General features: G+C 34.6%; 1 protein-coding gene across 1 annotated transcript in view; it reads right to left on the bottom strand.

The window, feature by feature from the left end:
* Positions 1-10,304, bottom strand: part of LOC140440786 (retinol dehydrogenase 12-like) — a 33,589-nt gene extending 23,285 nt beyond the window's left edge. Inside the window, exon 1 of the mRNA XM_072531153.1 lies at positions 10,074-10,304. Coding sequence (XP_072387254.1) covers positions 10,074-10,224 — 151 coding nt within the window. The 5' untranslated portion in view covers positions 10,225-10,304. The remainder of the gene's footprint in view (positions 1-10,073) is intronic.
* Between the last annotated feature and the right edge of the window lie 15,585 nt (positions 10,305-25,889).

Genomic DNA, 25,889 nt, shown 5'->3' with positions numbered 1-25,889 from the left:
TGGCAAATTTCCTGTGTATGCCTCTCAACTTAGGAACTTTTTTTTCGTGGACGTGAAAATTTATTACAAATCTCCGAAGAATTTCCTTATCCATATTATCCAACATTTTGAGAACGATTTCCGAAGTGGAAATTGAAACGCCAATAAACGTACTTTAACCTTTAATTGTGGCTTATTCTCATTTAAATAGTAATTATCCAACTTAGTTTTGGTAGCACTTTTTTGTCTTTTAATATTAGGTGTATGAAACGAATCACTTTCACCATCTTCACCTGATCTCATTTCCTTTAAAATTTGCTTTACAGAACATAACACCAGTTGCGCGCGAAACACGTTCCTGAATTTTCGTTAGTTCTATTATCGGATATTTGGCCTCCGCTTCTCGTTTCATAAAATATAATAATATCACATTTGCTATAATTTCACGAGATTGACCACTCAAAACTTTACGATGAACTTTTGATTTAAATTCCATTGTAACGGTACCGGATTAATAAGTCCTACACCAGTGCAATTAATATGCGTCTGATCTTCTTGCTTCTGCTAAAAAAATGGAACTGAGTATATTCGGGCTACTGACGGATCCTCCCCTCCAAATTTATATTCTTGTCAAAATTCAGAGACATTGGTATTTTTCACGAGCTGTACATCTCGACCTATTAAGATTTATGTAAAAATACACGCATTCTACAAATCTATTGCATATTGCAGAAAAAATAAATAGTTTAGTTTTAGTTAAATACGTTTGTAACTAAATATTTTTTGTAACAGTGCAAGTAAAATAAAGTGCCGTTGAATTCATTAAGCATTATTATTACCAGTTCGACTTAAAAAATTGTTTCGCGAATAATTATTTATTCCAAGTATACATACTTAGCCAGTTCCAACGTCTGGCCCGCTACTTGTGTTGTAGAAAGGAGACAATTCGCAACAACATGTTACCACGAAGAAGCGGATAGACGGATTGCTTTTCACACTCATAAAATTGGTTTTGGTGATTTTGCTGGGAAATATGTACAAAATTTCACAATCCGCAGTTTGGCTAGCCTCTTTAACAATTAAAAAGTTACATAACCAACATCTTGATTGCAGTAAATGCATCGATTTGACTGTGAAGTTGGGTTCAAAATTATGTCAAAGTTTACCTGCTTTCCACAGGTAATGCAATTCCAGGCTGCAATTACACAGCAGAATTTTATAATAAAGAAAAAATTAGACCATTGAAAAAATTTTCTCAGAATGAAAGGTATGAAAGGTATCAAACCGTTACAACATTAACTGATGAAGCTGATATATGCATTGATGAAAAAATGAATGTTGTTCAAGAGTTTACCGCGAAAATGTATGCCAAAATAACTACAACAGAGTTAATGATGCCAGAAATCGCATTTTTATAAAAACTTATGCTGCGAAAGACGAAAACGAAGAGTTTTTGAAAAAAATTTAAAGCTTTCACTATAAGACTATACCACCATGCTGCAAATATTTACAACAAACAATTTTAAGAACTACTTTTGTTAATTCCGTGTGGCTTAATACAACCGTGGCCAAACTCTGTTGAGCGTTTTTTGTCGAATGTCGCTTTCAGATAATTTTTTTTTTAAATAGATCAATGGATCCGTGTGTTATATACTCGGTATACAAAAATATAATGTATATATATATAACGAGTTTATTACAGCTGCCGCCGTTTCTCGCAACCTAGCTTCCAACGCTTGCGATCGTTCCAGTCATCTACTTGTAGACCCCTATCTTCCATTCACCTCTTACTTCTTGTCTCCACGATCTTCTTGGTCTTCCCTTTTTCCTGCGGTTGGTGGGGATCCACTGTAACATTCTCTTTGACCATCGTTGATCATTCATCCTTTCTACATGGCCATAACATTTCAGCCTTTTGCATTCATAGTTTCCAGGACGTCAATGTTTATGCCCATACGCTCTCTGATTTCAGTATTCCTTACTCTATCTCTTCTAGTGAGTTGGCAACATCTTCTCCAATAATTCATTTCCATTGCTTTTATTTTGGATGCGTCATTTTTATTTATTACCCAAAGCTCTGAACCATATGTAGCAATGCTTTCTATGATACTTTTGTATATCCTAATTTTTGTGTTTCGGGTGATGTGGTTATTCCAAAGTATACTATTCAGTTAACGTATTGCTGAATTTCCTTGACCAATTCTAGTAGCTATTTCTTTTGTATTCCGACCATTGTTTGTAATGTTTACACCGAGATATTTATAGCTATCAGTATTTTGAATTTGTTTGCTTCCTAGTTCTAAGTGCTTTCCTTCACCTCCCACTACTACGTACTCTGTTTTTGATGGATTAATTGATAAGCCCTACTTAGTATATTCTTCATCTATTTTTCGTAACATGTAGTGGATATCATCTTGATCTTCTGCAAGTATTACTTGGTCATCAGCAAAATGCAAGCTGTACAGTGTATGGTCTCCAATTTTAACACCCATAGGTTCACATTTTCTTTTCCAAATATCCAAAACCCCCTCCAAATAAATCTTAAAGAGTGTAGGTGCAATGCAGCAGCCTTGGCGAAGTCCTTTGGTCACTTTTGTCTTTTTTGTCACTTTTTGTCCAATCTTTATTACACTCGTCATATCATCGTACAACTCCCTTACAGCAATAATATAAATCGGTGGAATATTCTTGTCTTCTAGCACCTGCCATAGCTTGGCTAATGGGACACTGTCATACGCTTTTTGAAGATCAATAAATACCATGTGTGTCTCCATATTATGTTCCAAACGCTTTTCTATTGTTTGTTTTAGGCAGAACACATTGTCTATACAAGAACGACCAGTACGAAAGCCACTCTGATCTTCAGCGTCTTCCCAGCAATCTTCAATTCGGCTTTTAATTATCTTCCCGTAGACTCTACAGATTGAGTTAGTTACACTAAGCCCTCGGTAGTTCTTACAATCTTTTCTGTCGCCTTTATTTTTGTATAGATTGCTGATATATGCAGTTTTCCATTCTGGGGGTAGCTCCTCTCCTCTCAAGAATAAGTTAAAAGTATAAGCCAATAGCTGAAATAGTTTGTCAGGGCCATATTTAATTAGTTCAATGGGTACTCCCCCCGGTCCTGGAGCCTTTTCATTTTTCATAGCGTTGGCGTGTTTTTTAATTTCTTCTGGTGTTATTTCAGTTTCTTCGCGGTAGGAAATATTATATTTTTGGTAGCCAATATCTTGGAATTCTGTTCGATCTTCTGTCAGCATTTGTTCATAATATTCGACCCATAATTCTGGGGCTATTAGAGTTAACCTACTGCATTCTTTTCTATCTGTTCTACACCTCTAATTGTTTTCCAGGCTTCTTTACTTCTTGCTGTACCCATAAAATTTTCTACGTTATCGCAGGCTTTATTCCACATCTCATTTTTGGCTTTATTTACCTCTTTTTTTACTTCTTTGTTTAAGCTGTTATACTGTTGTCGATAGTAAGGGTCCTTTGTTGCTAGCCAATTGTTATACATATTCTTCTTCTTCCCCTCAAGATCTTCTATTTCTTTATTCCACCATTCATTTCTATTTTTTATGCTATCCACTTCTCCAATAGCTTCCATTGCAGCTTCGTCAAGAGCTTTCATAATTCCGTTGTACGTATTAATTGGTGAGGAGTAACAAACCTCATTCGATACAGAAACTGGGTAGACTCATTTTCAAAACCTTGTAGATTATATCTCTTTGTTGAAATGTCTTGCAGTATCATTGAACTTTCGTTTTCATTTTGTCGTTGGCTTCCTTTAAATGTAAATAGTAGTGACGCTTTAAGCAAATGGTGATCAGATCCACATTCTGCTCCTCGATGGACTCTAACGTTATTAACCTTTATTGTGGAGTTTTCTTTGCATATACAGTAATCGATTATTGATTTCAAATTCCTCGTTGGCTGAATCCACGTGAATTTATGAATATCCTTGTGCTGATAATATCCATTCATTATCTTTATTGTAATCATCTGATGATGAATCCCACAAAGAGTTTTTTAATTTTCTCGATAAATAGTTCACTATCGAGGTGTTCCTTTAGCAAAATTACTTCATATCGAAGCATCAGCGACAATGTTGCATAAAAGCACCGATTTAATTTAACGTATGTACTTATAAAACGCTTGTCGTGACGTGTTCTTTAATTCCGGGCGACAGAATTTGAGACCGCTGCAAAAAACGGATGCATAAAAGCGACCATACAAATATCAATGATATTATTGAACCCTTACTGAATTTTTGGGAAAGTCACTATAGCAATTATTGTTTTATTGTTTTTCTATTGAAAGCTTATTTTGTATTACAGATGCTAAATTACCATTCATTAATTTTTTGGTTAAATTTAATTGTTTTCAGAGGTTTTTTTAACCGTATGGATATCGTGCAATGTTTTTGGCTTAATTAATAATGGTTGTTTACTCATTAATGATTTTGGAATTACATGAAAATGATTTTATGTTCTAGCGTTTAACGATATTGATTGTTGATAAAAAGAAACGAAAATGTAAGGCTAATTATGTTTGTGATAAAATAAATCCATTAATGACGTAGAATGAAGTTTTATAAAATGTACAACAGTGTTCAATATATTCATCTATTATTAGAAATTTTGCTATTATATAACAATAATATATAATAATAGTATTAAATAATATATAAAATACTGCCATAGCAAAATGAAGAACCAGAATGATAAGAAAAGAGCACTATTAAAAGTATAAAATGATTACGAATTTAGAAGAAACCTTACTCAATTCCTAAAGAAAGCAAAGGAAATAGAGAAATATTAAACAGGGTTTAGAAACAAAACATCAGTTACAGGCAGGTTTTTGGCATACGTCCATTGCATAACTAAAATATTATAAAACAAGAAATTCCTGATCTATATTTCTGGCTGTGTTTCGTGTTTTTTGTGCAAGTGATTAGGTCTAGATCATATCCGTATGTCGTAATTTGTGATCTATTAAAGATTGGCTTCCCTTACCGTCTTTTTTAGAACTATATTGAAAAATAGGTAACATAGAATATTCGGTGTATCGTAAACCTATATGCCTCTCAAAAAAAAAAGACAGTTAAGATTTGATTTCACGTATAGTGCCTCTGTTTACTCGCTTATACGTATTTGATCCTACCAGGATTCATCAGAGCGACTGTTACTTCTTCTTCTTCTAGTGCCGTCGCCACTAATGAAGGTTGGCTATAACCATTGCAAATTCGTCTCTATCTTGTTTTTGTTAACGAATGTTTTTCAGCCAGGATATTTGTCGTCTACCAGGATCCCTTTTTCCTTCAATTTTACCCTACATAATCAGCTGCAAAAACTCGTTCTTATTATTTCTAAGTATGTGCCCCAAATACTTGTGAAAGACTGTGTCTTTCCCCTTTTAATGGTGGTCAAAAGTTCTCTGTCTCATCCCATATTGTGCAACAAAATTTCGTTTGTATTATGATCGGTCCATGGTATCTTCAAAATTCTTCTAAAAAGCCACATCTCAAAAGCTTCTAGTTTTCTCATTAAGTCAGCATTAACAGTCCAGGTTTCGACACCATAAAGAAGAATACAGTGGATATAACATTTTACCATTCGATATCGGATTTGCAGATTGAGTCTTTGGTTACTCAGAAATTTCCTTGTCTTCAAAAAGGCTGCTCTTGATTTTTTATCTCCTTGTAGTGACTTTGTCCCTTTTACTGATAACCATGGCTTTTGTTTTCTTTATGTTTATTTTTAAACAAATTGTATTTAGTAACGTCTGCAGGTCTGTCTCACTTTCAGCGATAATGACTGTATCGTCAGCATAACGGATGTTATTTATATGTTCACCATTTATCTTGATCCCTTCTGTACAGTTTTCAAGTGCTTGCGTAAATAACTCTTCGGAATATATATTAAATAGTAATGGTGAAAGTACATAGCCCTGTCTCATTCCTCTACTTATCTGTTGCGCATCCGTGGTATTTCCTTCTAATGTTACCACAGCCTGTTGGTTCCAATAGAGATTTCTCACTATGTTAATGTCATTTTTGTGGAGTCCTTTTCTCTTTAGACATTCCATGATTTAACTTTGTCGAAAGATTTCTCATAGTCTATAAACGCAATAAAAAAATCTTTTTGTTGGTCTCGACATAATTTATAGGGAATGGCAAGGGCAACAAATGCTGGAAGATTGGCTTCTTAGACTTTAAGGGCTTCGAGACCAGACAATTACTGATACAGCTTTGACTAGGAGATTGGCAGATGTTCATAGTACAATACTTTCACCTGGTATCATCTTATATATCTGCAGGCTCTTTATTGGACACTGCTCATCGAACCTTGAAATACTCTTGTGCTAATGCAGATTATGATATCAAAGATTGAAAAATGTTCTGTTTACAGATAAATTGTCGGATATTGTGAGAAGGACCCGGAGATTGCTATGCCCAATGTTGCTTCTCTCCTATGGTACAGTTTGTTGCTGGAGGTATAATGGAATGGGGCAGCATTTCTTTGGATGGAGAGAGGTGGCTTTAATGCTGATTGGTACATTGGTGAAAAGTGAAATACTTTTCCTAATGCAGAATAATGCTCGGCCGCACATAGCCAGGTAATAATGCAATACTGCAGCAATACGTTATAGATTAACTTATAAGATACGTATTCGGGTAATTAGTAATCGGTTACTAGCCGACTAGAAGAGCGTACCTTAACCCCATAGAGCATTTGTGCCACAGCTTGGGAAGAGTAGTTATGCAAAATTGGGGCAAGTTTATGGCACAAATCCACGCGTTAATACCAAATTGCACAAATTTAACGGTGACCAGAACATGTTTGCATTGGTGCGTGAAATATTCGCGATAAAATGTATTTTCGGCTTCGCTTACGCATAGAGCCCCAATTAGGTCTTAAATTAATGGATATTTTGGAATTTGTTTTTTATTTTATGGTATACTTTACAATAAAAAAATTATTAAAATTTAAATTTTTCCAACTTTTTAATTTTGAAAATAGCCCCAATGTATACACGTATCTCTTGACTGGCACGTATCCAACAAAGAAACCGTTTATGACTATAAGGTGATTTCTACTTATTTCCCGTAGCCCTACTAAGGCATGTCTAACCAATATACATTCTACCGTGTACTTGAACAGATATATTTTCACAGTGAGTGATATGTAGCGTTCGAATCCAGGATTTTTGCCGGAAGCAGACGATGTTTTTTTGCCACTCCTACGGCCGACTCTGGATCGAAGTATTTTGTAGCAGATGCTCTTCTGGAAAGTTCATTAGCTCTTTCTTTGACGTGTATTCTTATACCAGAATGACACTATTATATTTCGCCAATTTATCGAGTTCTTGTAAAAACCTTTATGCGTGATGGGCTACCTATGCATATATTGATCGGCTTAAGTTTGAGAGCCCTACACTAGATCCTTCTGCAATTTTAAACATGTATATGCTACACTGCACCCTAAATTGTGTGTTTACTTTACCCTATACTGGATGGATGTCTAGGAATGTATCTTGTACGTCGGTCAGAAATCATCATCCATTCGGCATTCGCGATTTCTTTTAGGATATTAGTATATTCTGATCTAACCGTGACGTTGCTCAGGTTTTCTCGCAATATACAATATCTCCTTCTCGCCTCTCTCCTTAAAAAGATGTGCAGAGAAAAGAGTTCAAAATATGAGTCCTTGACGTGGTTTACTTTTTAAAAACTATCAATTTCGTTTCGAATGTCATTTTCATTGAAACAGTAATTATTATTTCCGGCATCTAAGGTTAGTTGGCGAAATTCATTTTTACATTTGAACTGTCGAACTCCAGTTCGACAGTTCAAATGTAAAAATATTTTATTTCGAGTAGGGACTTATGTTCCCGGTTAGTAATCCAATTACATCGTCATATTGCCATATAATTTAATACTTTTAAGTATGTTTTTATTAATGTAAACCCAACCACTGTTTGGTTTTGCGCTTAGTTATGCAAGTACTCCAAAATAAGTAATCTAAATACATCTTTGACATTTAACAGTCAAAATTTGGCCTTACGTTTTTTTTTAACTGAGTGAGATTACTTTCTTTGTAGGTTCACTGAAGAAGAACTGATTAGTACGAAAACGTTCTCAACTTTTTAATCTATTTGGATTATTTTAATTTAATCTTGTAATTAAATATACCACTTACAACAGAAGTTTTTTACCATGATATTCTAGTTTTTGAACTAATATAGTATGCAGCCAACTTCCGGGAATTATCCCTTTTTAAAAAAATATTTACAATTAATCACCTCCTAAACTTAAGAGAAGCTTCAACTATAACCTACAACCAGCAGAGTAGCTGATACACATCTCCACATTTGGACCCTATCCAACCACGTGAGCAGATTGAGAAACTTTCTGACATAGAAACCAATTCCAAACTTAGATACCTTGTTAATATACGACTGAGCTCACTATAAATCCAATTTTAAGTCCACTGTGTCATATTGGAGCATCAACTTGCAAGTTTCTGGGAGTTAGAATCACTCACACAATCCACGTTTATTTTTTAAATAAACATGCTGCTTATAATAAATTATTATTATAATACCGTTATGAAAAAAGATATCTGACCTTTCTTCTATAGAAGAATCCAATTCCAACATTGGTTGTTTTATTTTAATAGCCATCCATCATATCAAATCTAAGGAGAAGTGGCTCATTCAGTATCCAGATATCTAATAGTAGTGTCAATTACACAAACAGACAATAAGACCAAAGACCACATGTCAAAACTGTAGAGCTTGCACATTACTAAGAAAAACGGAATATTATTGCATACCCCAGCATTTTATTGTAAAGTCGGAAACCAAATACAGGCATTAAGTATCTTTCCAAATAGGCATCTGCCCACGAGAGAGATGAGAAAGCACAATCCAGGCTGCAGGGTTATATCTTCTAAAACTACAGAAGGGTTGGTTGCAGAAATATTCAGTAGTGAAGTAATTTTAAACATTTCGAATCCACAAGGAAAATCAAATTTCTGTAGTTGGCTGTATACCATATACCACAAAAGTTTTATTTAAAAATCCTTTATAAAAGGTATTTAATTAGAAAGATCCTTTGCGTCCATATCGAAGCCATTTTAGCGTTGCTTCTATTACGACAGGAAAGATTGTTTTCACGTTCAGAGCATCTGTAAATAGCCACTCCGAAGATTCCTTTTAGGATCAAATACGTATAAGCGGATATACAGAGGCACTATACGTGAAATCAAATCTTAACTCTCTTTCCTTTTATTTCGGTATACTCTTTATGAGTACTAGAAACCAATTCGCCAAGGATTTTTGCTTAGTTGAGGAGATATGTTGTGGACTGCAATTTTAGATTCCCCATTTCTGTAATTACATCTTTATCAACGTTTGTTTTGCCTTGCAATTCTTAGAAGGCACAGATTAAAGCAAAAATCTGAATTTGGTTTCGACAATTAGAAATCTTCGGATTTCGAGTTTCGGGATTTATTATCAGATGTCGCTATTGCGTCCATATCGAAGCCATTTTAGCGTTGCTTCCATTACGACAGGAAAGATTGTTTTCACGTTCAGAGCATCTGTAAATAGCCGCTCCGAAGATTCCTTTTAGAATAAAATACGTATAAGTGGATATACAGAGGCACTATACGTGAAATCAAATCTTAACTGTCTTTCCTTTTAAAGATTATTTCATTTACCCAGCTTACATGAGTCAAACCACTAAATACGTGGGTAAAGACTGTTAAAATGGTAGAAAATGTGTTCCTTATTATATCTTTGTTAATAGGTTAGTGTGATGTTAAAGTTTTGCATGGCAGCATGGCAACGAAAGACTTGCAATTTGGGGTTTGCTTACCCTGAGACGATGTTTCTGTATGGACTCTAGATGGCAACTTTTTTTAAACATTTCTATTCCTCTGGAAAGTTCCAAATTACCAAAATCACATTCTGAGAAATTCTGAGACATGAAACCATACATGTTTAAGTAGCGATGAATAAGATAAAGAAAATTTTTAAAGAAAGCATTTTTCTAATAGAGAACGATACAATAAAAAAATTAAGTTTACCTTTACTTCCACCGGTAACTAATGCCGTTTTTCCCACCAAACAAACATCACTTGTGCAAGTAATGTGTTCACAATGTATATAAAACCACGCACATCCAAAATAAATAAGTAAAATACTGACTATACAACCGAATATTAAAAGTAGCGACATGTTGATACCAATATACCAAAAGAGTAAGTAGAAGCACTATTAATATAGTATTTGTTGAAGTTTTCTTTGAAGCTGATTGTTCACGGTAAAGTTTAGAATATAATATTATATAAATGCAATAGCGGTATTACTTAATGTTATAATTAGGTACTACCAGAGGTGGGATCGCTAAATGTTTCTAAAAGGTTATCATAATTACATTAAATAATTTCTAAAAAAAATAAAGAGTTTCAAGGGAGATTCACGATTATGCAAAATATAATTATTTTACACATAAGTAGTTTGGATAGCCAGTTGTATAAAATTAACAGATCACTGATATTCTGTTAAATACATCATCCTGTTGCTTTAGAAAAATTTTAAATATTTAATGGTAAAAAAAATGCAAAACAATTATCCTTTTCTTTTTCTTGATGTTTCTTATCGTCCACGTATTTTTCTTCTACGTCATCCCCATTTAGCTTGGATTAGTAGGTGTTATAGTTCATATTTTATGTTTATCATTGTTGCAGTTTCGCAACGATATAAAAACATTTATATAATATTAACAGACTTTTTGTCAGTTTTGATTCTCCCCGTAGTATATTTAAACGTGTACAAGGGCACAGCGGTTTTAAGAACTAATTTACAAGAACGAGCCATCTGCAAAATAACACCAGACGTGTGTGTGAGACAAGGGACGAATTCCATCTACAAAATCACAGTCAAGTTTTGTCTCCCACACGACAGACACGTTGGTTTGGGTTGAGAGTTGTGCATCCTACCACACACTTCGCTTCGGTCTTGTGACTGCGACAGTCGTTAAAATTAGGAAGGGGAGACATGTGGAGGTTGGTCCATTATCAATTTTTTGTGGTTCCTGTACGTCGCTAAAGACGTCTTTTGCGATAGCGGTTGATCATTTCATTGGGTAAGGTACAATACACCATTTATCTTGTTGCTGCATATATCAAGTACGTTTACTTGGTATATAGATTTCATATTTGTTTAGAAATTTATCTCAGCTGTGCCGCGATCGCGATTGAACATTGTCAATTGAACGTTTTGCATTAGTTTTGTTTTATTTACTGGTATATGCATATTATTAAGCAATTCATCTTGTGTGCTGAACTAGCTATTTCATATTGGATCGTGATTTGAACTTTTAAAAGAACATTTTACGTATATATGTATATTACTTATAATATTGTTTGGTTCGTTTACCTTTATATATACACAAAAGTATTCTATTGCATTGGCTTTGGTATTGCCTGTCGTATCTTATTCTAGCATATTCCTGTTATGATTTCATCTGGAGACAAGCGGTTTGTGTGATGTATAGATATCCATCGTATCATATTTTGTTTCAAACAGCTGTGTTTTTACGTTAATTCATTCAACTGTCTTAACGCACTTGTCACGCGTATTTTAAATTGCAGACATAAAGGATTTGTTCTAATTAAATGTATGTAATTTGTTTATTGATTTTACATATTTTTAAATAGAATTTCATACGATCGTCTTGCTTATTATTTCTATGATGATTTGCATACCCAATGCGAAAGGGGGAAACCAGCGAGTTCTGGATTGAACAGAATATATTCTCTTCGCTTTCTGATGACCTCAATTATTATATATGTATATATATGCGTATGTGCAGAACGCTACAATCATAACATCGAATATGGCTAACATATTTTCATTTTCCCATCGTGGTGTGTTACCTCGAAAGTGTTTTAAAAAGATGGAAACAAAAATGCAGGACAATGGGGATACCGCTCACCAATACTATGGTATATACGCTTAACTTTGCAGACGATCAAGTAATAATGGCTCAAGATTATGACGATTTAAACTATATGGCACGAAAATTAATTAAAGAGTATGATATATGGGGTCTAGAAGTAAATAAAAAGAAAACCGAATACCTGTGCATTGGAGCAGAACAAAAAGATCTCATATTAGACGATAACACTACGATAAAGCACTGCTGTGACTACAAATACCTAGGTATCACTATTTCACAAGATGGAACATTAGAAAAAGCTATAAGAGAGAGACATACGTCAGGGAGAAAAGCCATCACAATGTTAAACACCATTTTATGGGACCAATCCATCAGCAAAGAAAATAAAAAGAGGATATATGAGACTATAGTAAAAAGTATCACTTTATACAGCTGTGAGGTATGGCCACTGAAAGAAAGAACACTGTCAACGCTGAGAGCGACGGAAATGGATTTTTGGAGAAGAGCCGCAGGAAGATCTAGAAGAGAAAGCATTACCAACGAACGCATTAGAGAAATAATGGGAATCAAACGAACAATCGCAGATGACCTAACAACAAAACAACTTATCTGGTTCGGACACATACAAAGAATGGACGAACAACGAATGCCAAAAGAAATACTAAAGTGGCAACCAGAAAGAGAAAACAAGGTAGACCGAGGAAAAGTTGGAGCGAAGGAATAAATAAAGAACTGAGAGAGAGGGCCATAGAAGAAGATCTATGGAACAGCCGGTCTAAGTGGCGATTGGAAGTCGGAAAACGGCGGAGAACGTTATAAACCGACAAGTAGTAGTAGTAGGTGTTGTTAGTTAGTTCAGTTTGTTAATTAATTGAGCTCATTATTAAATAACCCATTTACATGTCTAGTAAATGGAAATCCATCTGAAAACAACTAACTATAAATAAAAGAATGCTGTGTTTCCTTCTAATATCAGAAATATCAGAAAAGGATGGCCAGACGAAAACATAATATGAGTTGGTAAGTGATCTACAGGTAGAAAAATAAAATTTAAATGTCTAGCACCAGACATACTCCGAGAGTTATATTATTACCTTTAAATAAATTTTATAATAATGTGAATCATTTAATATTCTTTTAAGATCAAGATAATTATTGCACATACTATTTTTATTGGGAATAAGCCACAGTTTAAGTTTAAAATGAGTTTATTTTTGACATTTCGAAATCCACTTCGGAAATCGTTCTCAAAATACAAAACATTAATAAATTAAACAAATTTTGTTCTTTGTTACTTGGTGAAATAATAATTATAATCTAATAATTTAATTTTATCTTACTTATTCGTATTGACAATATATTATACATTTATACATACATACATATATAAATAAATTTATACCTACTTGAAAATGATATTGCCAATATTGTCGAGTTGCGTTCCTGGGACGACTTTATTGTAAGATAGTTCATTCGATTACATGAAATCAACTTTAACTTGAGAATATCCGTCAGAAAAATCATAGCCTGCGATTCGTCTTTAAAAAGACAACCACATGCAATGATGACAGTAAAATTCTCCTGTTAGTGATTCCATAGTAAATCTTGAGAAAAAACAGGAAAAGAAGCCTTATGATACTATTTCACATGGTAAGTTATTTGGTATAGTTTACTCTCAATAAACACCAAACTTTGAATTGATATGTATGTTATTTTAAAACATAATTGATGTATTCTCGATATCTTATTGACTTCCTAATAGTGGTATATTCTTTCTATTGGTTTTCTCTTTTATTATGGGCAATCAGACCCTACTGCTTCTTCCAAGAAATCATTTATAATGCAATTGGTCTCATTTAGCATAATTACTTTTAGAGATGGTCTACCTACTGGTTTCCTCTTAGGATTTACCTGATATTTGCAGAGTACATCAGCCACTGAATTCCGAAAATTTGGAAGGTTCTGAATTACAGTTTTCCCATGAATTCTACGGTCTGAATTTACCAAAGTCATATCGATAAAGTGATAAAAAAGGCGAAGTGAAGCGCTTTTTGTTTTTAGTCGGTTGCGATATCGACCAAGTAAGCCGTCTAATAAATCTACTCCGCACATGTGACAATGGTACTCTAAAAATAAAATAGAATATAGAACACAGAATTAATAAATGTGGACATAAAATACCTTTAATAACATTCGGACAAGCAAGCTCCAAATATTTCTTCTTCTTTCTGTCATATCTGGCAATCTTTCTTGGTGACTCTTTTGGAAGTATAGATGAGAATGGCTGAACCCCAACGTAAGTAGACACTAATCTTACATTTTTGGTATCCTTCCAATGTATTGTGGTTATGTCAACACCATATGCAGTACCAACGTATTGGTATATATAGAAATTATCAAAGTAAATTATATGATTCATAAAATGAGGAACAGTTTTTGCTAGGACAATGTTATCACCAGCACCAATATAAACTGCGAAGCGGTATGCAAAGCCATAGGAGTCACAGAGAATAAAAATTTTCATTCCCCACTTGTGGGGTTTATTCGGCATATATTGGCGAAGTTGTGAACGCATCTTCGTTGCACACATTTGCTCATCTACACACAAATGTGATGAGAGGCGAAAGATACAACATCTTGAGACTCATAATTCAAGGAAGAGTAGAGGGTAGGAGAAGCGTAGGAAGAAGACGCGTTTCCTGGTTGAAGAACCGTAGAGAGTGGTTTGGTTGCAGCTCAATGCAATTGTTCAGAGCAGCTGCCTCGAACGTCAGAATAGCCATGATGATTGCCAACCTTCGTCGTGGAGATGGCACTTAAAGAAGAACACAAACGGGGCTATTTTGGTATTGAATCAAAACTGTCATTGAGGTGATCAATGATTGGTCGAACTTTGTAAAGTGGATCATACCCCGGTTCACCTTTTTTCTTCAGCAAAGAAAGGTCATTAAAACTTAGATGCTTACGAATTGCGAAAAAGTTTTTAGATGTCATTGTACTTCTAATAGCTTCAAAAGCGTGTTCTCCCCAGTATTGCTCCACAGTTGGATAACGGTACAAAGACATGTAAATAAAAATAGCCACATATTGTCTAATTTCTAAAGAAGTTACTTTGAATAAAGAGTTTATATTTAGCAATCGTGCGTTCATATTTGTGCTTGTAGCTATATGTTCATAGAAATCATCTGTAAAAAAATAATTGAAGCACTGATATAGTGTTTTCAAATCTCTGAATCTATATGGTAACTCTTTGTTACTTTGAAACAGCACCTGATTTTTATGTAGTTGTAAGTTTTTCAGTCTCCAAACTATATTTTTAAATTAATCAGACTTGGTATCAATATTTACTGCTTGTCCAATAAACCCGCCATTGTTAGGTAGCATTTGGGGACCCTCAGGCTCATTCTCGGGTAATGGTGACTTTGCTCTTTTCATAGGCTTTCGTTTTAGGTAAATAGCACTGCGCTCTGTACTTCCTGATGAAGTGGATGGTTGAACATCTCCGGATTCCGTCGCTGCTGCTATTGATGGTTGAACATATTCAGATTCCCTCACTGTTGCTGATAAAAAACCTAGTATTGAGGCTAACAATATATTTTTTGATGTTGCTGGTTTAGGTGAAGATGCTGGAGTCGATGTCATTGGAGAGAAATATCCAGTTACATCCAGATCTAACTCTGTAGATTTCGTAAGAAATTCGACCAATGATAGTCTCTGCATATCTGATACACATTCGTTAATTACATTTTCCTTATCTTTTGTAAGTTTCACTTGATGGAAAATCGTCATCAGTTTCAACCAAGTAATCGGAGTCGTCCACAAACTCGCCGTAGTCTTCGTCATTGTATTTGGATTCTTCATTTCATCATTTCTCTAATTTCCTCTTTAGTCATTCGAGAGTAGTTAATTTTGTACTTACGCCACATATCATTGCTTCTTTTAGAAGACATTTTAGATAACTGAAACAAAAAATAATACTCAAAATCCCAAAAAATCGATGTAACATAATAAACGTGTCTAATTTGTAAGAGAACCGGGAAATTCATGTAGACAGGCAACACTGCCTTGAGACGGTCAATGTTCAAACGCATTTTACGTCTTTGATATAAATTTATACCGCAAATTATGTAACCTATACTAAAATATATATATTCATACACTTACCAATAATTTTTTAGTATTAAATTTAAAAGTGAGGTTCTGCACAAAACAATTGACCGACCGCTATACAATTTCAAAGTCAACTCAGAAATAAACACATCGAGCGGCATTTTCGCTTACCAAATGCGTACAAGTATACTCAGTGGTATACGACCAAAGGCGGGATTACATGCTGCAGACATAAAAATAGCTGGAAGAGATTATAATGACAATAGAAGTTAAGCCGTATGGAAGCAGTCTTGCCTGCTAGAGGGATAAGTTTTATTTTGTTTTATTTAATCAATTTATAAGTCATATTTAATAATCACACAGAGTATACAGCAATTGGCATAATTGCTGTATACTCTGTACCAGACAGTACCCTAATACGGGTTATTATATTTTCAGCATTTAGTTTACCATATACCGTTGACCTGAAGATGCATAGCAAATATAGTATGCGAAACCGGTCGTTGGTGGTAGAATAAATTGATTGTGAGTGTCTTATTCTTATTTCTTTTTACCTTTTTATTCAAGATTTCTTAATAAGAAATTATCTCACCAAAAAAACATAAAAAAACATTAAGGTGCCAAGGGGACATAAAAGTGCATATTTAACCCCTCCCCTGGTTCATAGACTGTATTATAATTTTGTTTTGGCGTGATTGATTTTAAGGCGAGTATTTTATGCAGCTCGTTCTAGTTAACTGAATGTCTTGACCTAGCGATTATGTCAACATCATCTGCAAACGCCAAGTATTTACACACTTTTATTAATTATTGTTCCTCGAGTATTGACTGTTGTGTCTCTTATTTTATTTTTATTTTTTTTTTTTTTTTCGGGAATAATGTTGAATAAGGTAGAGCCTACCCTTTTTCGTGGTCCCTTTTTCCCTTCTATTATTTCCGTTAATTCTATTGAGTTATATTGGTATATTAAACTCTGTCAGTACTTTTATTAAGAATTTTTGGTTTATATTGTCAAATGCGCTTTCGGTTTATATTGTCAAACATTTTTTTCCAAGTCTATGAAGGGATGATGTGTGTGATGCTCACTGGTTTTTTTCGAGGATCTGTCATAAAGCAAATATCTGCTCTATTGTTGACTTCTGTCTGTAGAATCCACATTGGTATTTGCTAACTATTTTTTCAGCGTATGGTCTCTGTCTTTCATAAATGACGTTGGACATTAATTTCATGCTGCGATAGTTTCCACATTCTAACTAGTCTCCTTTTTCATGTAATGGTACAATTTGTACCACTATTTTATTCCGTTGGTAACTGATTATACAACCATACCTTAGTTATTAGGTCATGTGTTGATTTTAGTAATACGTCTTCTCCTTCCTTCAGTAGCTTTGATGCTATTTGCTCCGATCCCGGTGATTTATTTTTCTTTAATTTGTTTATTGTTGTTCTAATCGCGACTATTATTGGTGGACTCTTTTCTCTGTTGTCTGTTTGGTCTAATGGTATATCATGGTTCGCTTCCTTCCTATCTTCCTCAAGCTTTTTCTTAAAATGGTATGTCCATCTTCTTAGTCTTTCTTGCTGTTCTTTCAATATATTACCCTCCTTACCTCTACAAATTATGGTTTCCTTTCTGCTTTTATTCAAATTCTGGTAAAATTTTCTTGTGTCTGTTGCTTCATTTAGTTCTTGTAATTCTTGAAGTTCTTCGTTAATATATTTTGCTCTGTTTTTTCTTTGTGTTATAATTTGACATTCTTCATCAAACCATCATTCGTTTTTGTTCTTCTTTGTTTACGTTTACCTTCCATGCCTAACACTTCTTCAGTTGTTTCTTTTATGATTTCTCTGCACGCTTTCCACTCCTCATTTATGTTTTTTTTATTTTAGTCTGTTTTTTAGTTTGATGTTTATATTTTCTTTATACTGTTTATTTTTGTTTATATCTTTGATTTTAGCTATCTATTTAGTATAAATCTAGTTCGTTTACGTTTAGGAGATTTTGGAGAGCTCCTAATCTATACAAGGTTCGAATATTTCATGTCGTAACTCTCAAATCGTGTTCCTTTTTATCCCACAGTCATTGTCGTTTACTCAGTCCGGCTTTTCTTCCTTGAAAATTTATAACTCATCATTTTTCTATTAGGAGGTAGTTAACCTTCAGCCCAACTCCCTATTCTTCGGAAAACCATTTATCCCGCTTTCGTTACCCTTGGCCCTGTTTTCCACTGGTCTTGGTTGCCACAATCTTTTACAGGCCTGTTTAGTTTTTCGAAGATTCGCCACGTATATGTGAGAGTCGTGTCGCCAAGGTAACCAATCACGACAAAGATTGTTACTTTGGCCGGCCAACCACAGCGCTCGTTATTAACTGCGCTGTCATTGGCCTCTCGGCGGAAGTGTGCTGAAAATTCTCAAACACGATGTGTATAAAAGAGCAGCACATCTTCCGATACGGGATCCAGTCGTCATACACTACTAGCCCCGTAAGACCTTGTTGGTTCGGTGCGCTACCAAGCTACCTTTGAGTTTTATTAATTAACCAATATCCTGCTATCGTCGAAGACGTCCAAAAAATTGAAGAATAATACCTTATAATGGTTATCCAATTTAGAAGTTAAATCATCAAGTGTACGAGAACCGGCGTGTCTACTACAAAACGCTTCCTGACAGTAGAACACGACTTTCTGAGATAGAAAAGACATTGGTCTTATTACTATCTCAAATCGTGTCGAACTGACCACAGCGTTATTTGGGCCTGTCACGGTAAAGAGCGAATAAAAGCCCCGACGGGGACTTGTAATTGCTTTTCCGATCAGGTTGAGCTGCAATACCACTTCGTCTCCAAAACCTTATGTGAATAGTAACTATATGAATTACTGTTAACAAAAAGGTAGTTATACGAAGCGACTGGCATCAGGAAGAGTCGGCATTGCCGGCATTCTTGTACCTCTCTCGAGGAGAGGGAATGCGGCTACACGAAGCGAGAAGGCCGACATCTTTGTGGAACTTGAGTTATACACCACGCATCAGAGTTCTAATACATATTAATTCAGTGTAAGAATATTTTGTCTGTAAGAAAGCTCGAACAGTTAGAGAATTCTGATTGCCGGTGTCTCCTCACCTACCACAAAGGCTCGGCGGAACTTCTTGCCCGTGGCGACCGGTATCTCAATCAACTCCTTAAATACGAAGATGGACTCTCGAAACTTGAGATCCTCTTCGAGAGCGGGTTGTAGATCGTCCAGAAATCCCTGAAAACCAGGAGGACGCTACGGCCGTACGACAACCGGAATTGGGAAGGAGAGGTTAGTGACGCCAACTGGATGCAGCGTCGTATTTTGCGGATCACTACCCTATTTGAACCTCACTTTATCCGAAATATGGGTGAAAAAATAGGTATGTTAATCCAAACATGCGGTGAAAGGACCGACATAGGGAATCTAAAATTGCATTCCACGACATATCGATTCATCTAAACAAGAACCTTTGGTGAACTGGTTTCTTATACTCATATAGAGTAAATAAAGATAAAGAAAAGATTTTATTTTTTTCTTTGACGACTGAATTTATTGCTTAGGGAACACTGCTGTCAGATATTATATGCACAACTATCTTATTGTTCCGGTATATTGCTTATGATATAGTTTAATGGCTATTTTTTAGCGAGATATAAAAATATAGTGCAAAATCAGCTTCTATATGATTTACAGGTTTTTTAATAAAGTTAAAAATACATAACATAAAAATTACCCGACACTGGTTTGATTATCTTTGTGTAATTAAAAATGTGTATTACATGTCTTGTCTACAGTATTTATAGAGTTTTTTTTAAGTTGCACTTCGTGTAAATTTATTAGAATAAGGATACATGAAACTAAAATAAATTAATAATTAATAGATATTTAAACATAAATCTTCTACTTCCCCAGAGCTCTGGGTAGTCATAGCCATAACAAAAAATATATAAAAACATTACAATAGCTTTACAAAAATATGACGGTAAACCTTAAAACTAGAAATAAAATAACTAGAGAAATTCTAATTAGTAAGGATTTAATGAAAGGCTGCTGCATAGCATCTGCACTCTTCAAAATATATCTAAATGAGGCGCTCTTAGTGTGCAGAAGAAAATACTGCAATATGGGTATTCTAATCCAATACGAGAACTTGTATACGAGTATAAGATACTTTTCACTGACGACAAGCCATTCTAGCTGAAGACGAGAGTGACATAGACTATAATGCTAAGAAAACTGGAAAAAGAGTAGGTACACCAAGTGGAGCCTTACAATTGATATACAAAAAACCAAATACTTAATTGCAGCAGAAAAACCAGAAAGTCTACAAATTAAAATGGGATCTATAAAATCAACTGAAACCTTTAAATACTTGGGAGGCCAAATAGCATCAAAAGCAGATAGTAACGAAGAAATACATTCTAGGATGGTCCAAGCAAGATCAGCCACTAGACGGCTACACGAACTATTGAGGAATAATAAAATAAAAGAAAAAAAAAGAATTTATAAAACAATAATAGAAAGTATTGGGTTATACGGCGCTGAAATCTGGGAAATAAATCAAAGAAACAAATCAAAAATTAAGGCCATAGAAATCAGTATATCAGGAGAAAATTAAAAATCGACCTAGACATAACAAACACTATCAAAGTCAAAAGACTAAACTGGTATGGACACCTGCAGAGAATGCCTGAAAATAGATAACTGAAAAAGATATAAATATGGACTTCGCCCACTAGAAGAAAAACGAGGTAGACCAAGACGGTCATGGAGGGAAGATGTCGAAGATACAATGACCACCAGAGATTTAAAAACTGAAGATTGCTTCGACAGAAAACGCTGGAAATTAGGCTTCAGCTGTAGAAGATTCGCCCATTCTTCCGAATTGATCCTTATATACAAGCTGCTATTATTTTTTTAAAGAAAACAGAAATCATCGTTATTATTTTCCCGATATTTACGTCAGATCCCACTGCTGTCTGAATAATATTACTCGTTCATGACGATAATTAAACAAAAACTGAGTTATACAACTTGAATTTTAAACTTCAGGTATTCGAGTAGCAACCGTTTGAAGCCAAATGAAAAAACTTGGTGATTTTATGTCAATAATAAAAAACATCATAGAGAAATCATAAACACCATGAGATTTGCAGATGACACGGTAATTATGGCTGAGAGTATAGAAGAACTACAAACTTTACTAGATGCAATAAATAGTGAATGCATTCAAATGGGACTTGACATCAACACAGATAAAACCAAATTTATGATAGTATCAAGGAGTCCAATAAATAATGAACAACTAACTCTTGGTGGACAGCAAATAGAGAGAGTGACAAAATATAAATATCTGGGAGCTTACATCAACACAGAATTAGATCCAGACCAAGAGATCCGAGTACGAATAGAAATGGCAAGGGCAGCGTTCTTAAAATTCAAACAATTGTTCTGTGACAAAAATCTGAATACTGCGCTGAGACTGAGGTTTGTTGAATGTTACGTCTGGTCGCAACTATTGTACGGGGTAGAAACATGGACACTAAAAGCGCAAATAGTTAAAAAGATTGAAGCCTTTGAACTTTGGATACACCGGAGAATGTTAAGAATTCCATGGACTGCCAGGGTCACCTATGAGGAAGTGCTGAGAAGGATGGGTCGAGACAAAAAATTGTTGAGAACGATAAAAGTACGCAAGACTGCATACCTTGGACACATACTAAGAAATAATAAATATAGTCTTCTGCAGGTCATCATGCAGGGTAGAGTCGATGGCAAAAAGGGAATAGGTAGAAAGAGGAAGTCATGGCTGCGAATATACGAGACTGGACAAACATGACTGTAGACGAATTATTCCACGTTGCAAAAGACAGAGAAGCTTTTAAAAATGTGGTCGCCAACCTCCGTTAATGGGGACGGCATAGGAAGAAGAAGAATAAAAAACATGAAAATCTCATGGAACGCTATGGTGGATTTAGATATATCCCAACAGTTGATAACAGTAATAAAATACAAGTATAGAAGTAATATAGTAAAAGTAAAGGTGAAAACGAAATTTTTCTACAGAATATTTTAATGTTTTGTTTAAAAAGAAAGAAAGAAAACTAAATTAATAGCGAGTATTCCCTCCTTGATCGTTGACTACTGCCTGTAACCGTCTCGGAATTCTGCGAATTAAATCTTGAATATATGCTTGAGATCTTGTATTACATTTTTCTTGTGCTGCAATCTTTAGCTCCCCCAGTGTCATAAGAACAGAATTGCTTTTCCGAATGCGACGTTTTTAAGTGTCCCACAAATTCTCGATTGAATTTAAATCCGGGCTATATGGTGGCCAATATAATCTTTCAAAGTAAACCTCATCCAGGTAAGCATTATCATCCATTAGCACAAATCTGTATCCAATATGGCTGTCACATGGCACAACATTATCTTCTAAATTGTTTTCAATGTAAATGTCAGATGTTATTCGCCCAACTACCTCCACAAGTTCGGTATGTCCTTCCCAAACAATACCACCCAATAACATTACGCCGCTACCACCAGAATTAACGCTCTCTATTAGGCTACAACTGGCATACCGTTTGACAACTCTTCTGTAGACGAAAGTTCGTCCATCTGGCATACATAATTGAATTCTCATCTGTCATCTGTCACCATTTGTCGTTTTGAGAGAGACGTGGACCTTAGGCTTTTAGGTTATCATCTCTTAACATTCGTCTGGCTATATTAGGACTAAAGCTGGATTTATAGTTTGACGGACTGTAGACGTAGACGCACTGCAGACGTAACAAACGGACTGTAAATATTATTTCAATTTATAAATCGACGGAGTGGAATTTTTTTGCATGAGTAGAAACAGTGGCTAGAGTTGGTGACCATGATACTATAATATTCTTTTATTATTTATTATTATTATTTTATAAATTCTTAACGTTCATTGTAACAAATAATCAACAAAATCAAAATTCGATTATGTTGATAAATAACTTTACAAAATGGTGGGCGGGCCAGACAGTTCACTTTGGTTGACAGCACAAAATTCTTCCTTTTGATTTGCCAGACGCAAGTAACGCACTGTAAAAAAAAGATGAAAGTTGGTCAACTCTTCCGTTGCAGTGCGTTTTACTTACGTTCCGTCATGCGTTTACGTTTATTTATAAATAAGAGTACCTACATAAAATTCTATGTTGATCTTTTTCCAGTGCGTCTACGTTTACAGTGCGTCAAACTATAAATCCAGCTTAACATTAACCTGTCTAATCTGTCAAAATACTTGTACCGACTACATATCGGTGTAAATAATAGGTTTAGCAAGATAGTTCGTAATTATTTTAAGTTATGGGGTCATAACATAAATATTTCATATTTTTGTCCATGACTGTATATATAATTACCCAACAAAGAAGATAGCACGCATCTCTGGACGACTCCTCGTTGTATTAGTATTTCATCCATTTTGTCTTATTCTACCCTTACAGATGCTCTGTGTTCTCTGTAGAATACTAAAAAGTACTTTAATTATAGGCCTTTTCATTGTCGATGAAACAGATATATAGGTAACTCTTTTTTGTCTCTACATGTTTGTAATAGAAGAGATAACCCAAATACTACTTCCGTCATCCAAGTCTCATATATTATAACGCTTGTCTATTCTCAAATAAGTGACAGACCATCATTTTCGCGTACAATGCTGGCTACATTTGTAACCATTTCAAAAGTTAACCCTTGATAATTCATGCAAATTGTAATTCTTAAAAAATATTTAAATTAATGATAATCCCGCCGCCTATCCGTCAAGTAAGGAAACATCTAAATTACCTTCTCAAGGATCCAACTGCAGTTCATAGTAAGTTCCGATTTTGGCATAAAAAAATTTAAGCACTGGTTACCTCTCCGCAATTCATCTCTCTTTCTTTTTCTGAACATCCAGCATACATTACGAAATTGTTTTTAAGTGGTCTCTTGACGAGGTAAGCCAAAAAATCCCTTTTTTCTTTTATATTTCAAATAAATATTTATTTTAGACCCTTATGGGAACACTATTTGCTGCCAAAACTATATTTGATGGCCCGATATCCCTCTATTGCATGAATTTATTTATTTTATTTTTTGACAAAATAAAATAATATATTAAATTACTCTTAATAGATGTATGTAGAATTCACTGTTACACATTTTTTTTTAAATGATCCGGTTTTTGAGAAAAAAAATTTGTGCCCATTTGGGAACATTATGTATAAAAACTTTTATTAGAACCAATTGTCATACACATTAGATCGATGTATTGTCAGTATCAAATTCTTCAAAATTGTGAAACTTCTTAAAACAGTTACTACTTTTAGAATGAACTACCAGCAGTGGTATAATTTCTTCAGTTTTCCAATTTGTTTTTTGATTCGCCTGTCTAATAGTCAAGCATTGACTACTGCTACATCCAGCATGTGATAGAAAATACGGTGGTACCATTTTTTGCTTTTGATTTTGATTGTATATAATCCCAATAAGGAATCTTGCAGATCCACACCGCCCATGTGCCTGTTATATTGTTTTACAATATCTGGGCAATCAATTTCTTTTCTAGTTCTTTCGGTGTAAAACAATCTTTCCACTTTGGTTGTTGGTTGAGTTCCACAATAATCTGACAGTAAAGACATAATTTTGTTGTCACACCACTGGACTGTATGTATTGCAGTATTCTTATCAGTACCAGAGTGTTCCTGAATGCTTCCCCTTTGTAATTTTTTAATTTCTTTCTTTTGCCAACTTTTGTAATTCAGAATTCGATTTGTACGGATTGCTGCGATAGAATGTATGCCTCGTTTTGACAAATATGACACCAGTGGTATAATTAAAAAATATTTATCTGTGAAAGAGTTTGTGCTGTTTATTGGACGGTACTTCTCTGCTCAATCGAACTACAACATTACTAGCCGCTCCCAAATTTAATTCATTCGGTAATTCTGTGTAACCATATTTTCCAGCCAAAATTTCAAAATTATATGAAAATTCTGAGATTCCTGAGAGAACCCACATCTTGTATCCCCATTTATGAGGCTTTTTGGGATTGTATGTCATCATACTCAAACGTCCTTTGAACGATATAACTTGTTCGTCACAAGATAAGTGTTCTTCTAAAGGCAAACACGATCTTTTTATTTGTTCAATCAGGGGCGAGATTTTATCAAGAGTCAGTGTATTTTTCAAATTATTACTAAAATAAAGAAACCTTTTGATCGCTTTAAAAACGATTGATAGGCATTACGTCTGCAACTTGTGAAATTCTTGTTGTAGGAGCCCAATAGCGTCTTGTAGTAGGTGGTCTTATTAGAGATATCCACAGCAATATCCCCATAAAATTTTCAATTTCTAGAGGACATATGGTAATTGGCTTTTGTGGATTTGTTTGAGCTCTGTATATAAAGTTTGTCGAACTACCTCAATTATTAAATCTGGTGTCAAAAAAAACTAAACAATTTGTAAGGAGAATTGAGATGCAATTTGTTGGTTGGAAGTAATTCACAATCTTTAAAATGCAGTTCATTTACATTTCGCACAGTTTTTGAAGGACGCCATATCATATGACTTTTTTGATAGGTTTTTGTTTCGTATGTAGTTCAGTATCCAACTCATCGTTTGATAAATCAATATTTTTAGTAACAGAATCTTCTTGACTGTCAATGATTACTCTAGCCCTGGTGGTGTGTGCAGCTAACGGCTCAACGTTATCTTCATCAGATAATTCCGAATCTTTACTTTTAGAAGGAGTCTGTCGTTACTTATGGGGCTGAATAGTTTTTGTTTTATTG

The sequence above is a fragment of the Diabrotica undecimpunctata genome, chromosome 1, assembly GCF_040954645.1.
Source record: "Diabrotica undecimpunctata isolate CICGRU chromosome 1, icDiaUnde3, whole genome shotgun sequence".
NCBI classification, from domain to species: Eukaryota; Metazoa; Arthropoda; class Insecta; order Coleoptera; family Chrysomelidae; genus Diabrotica; species Diabrotica undecimpunctata.
This window is presented reverse-complemented; position numbering and strand designations above follow the sequence as displayed.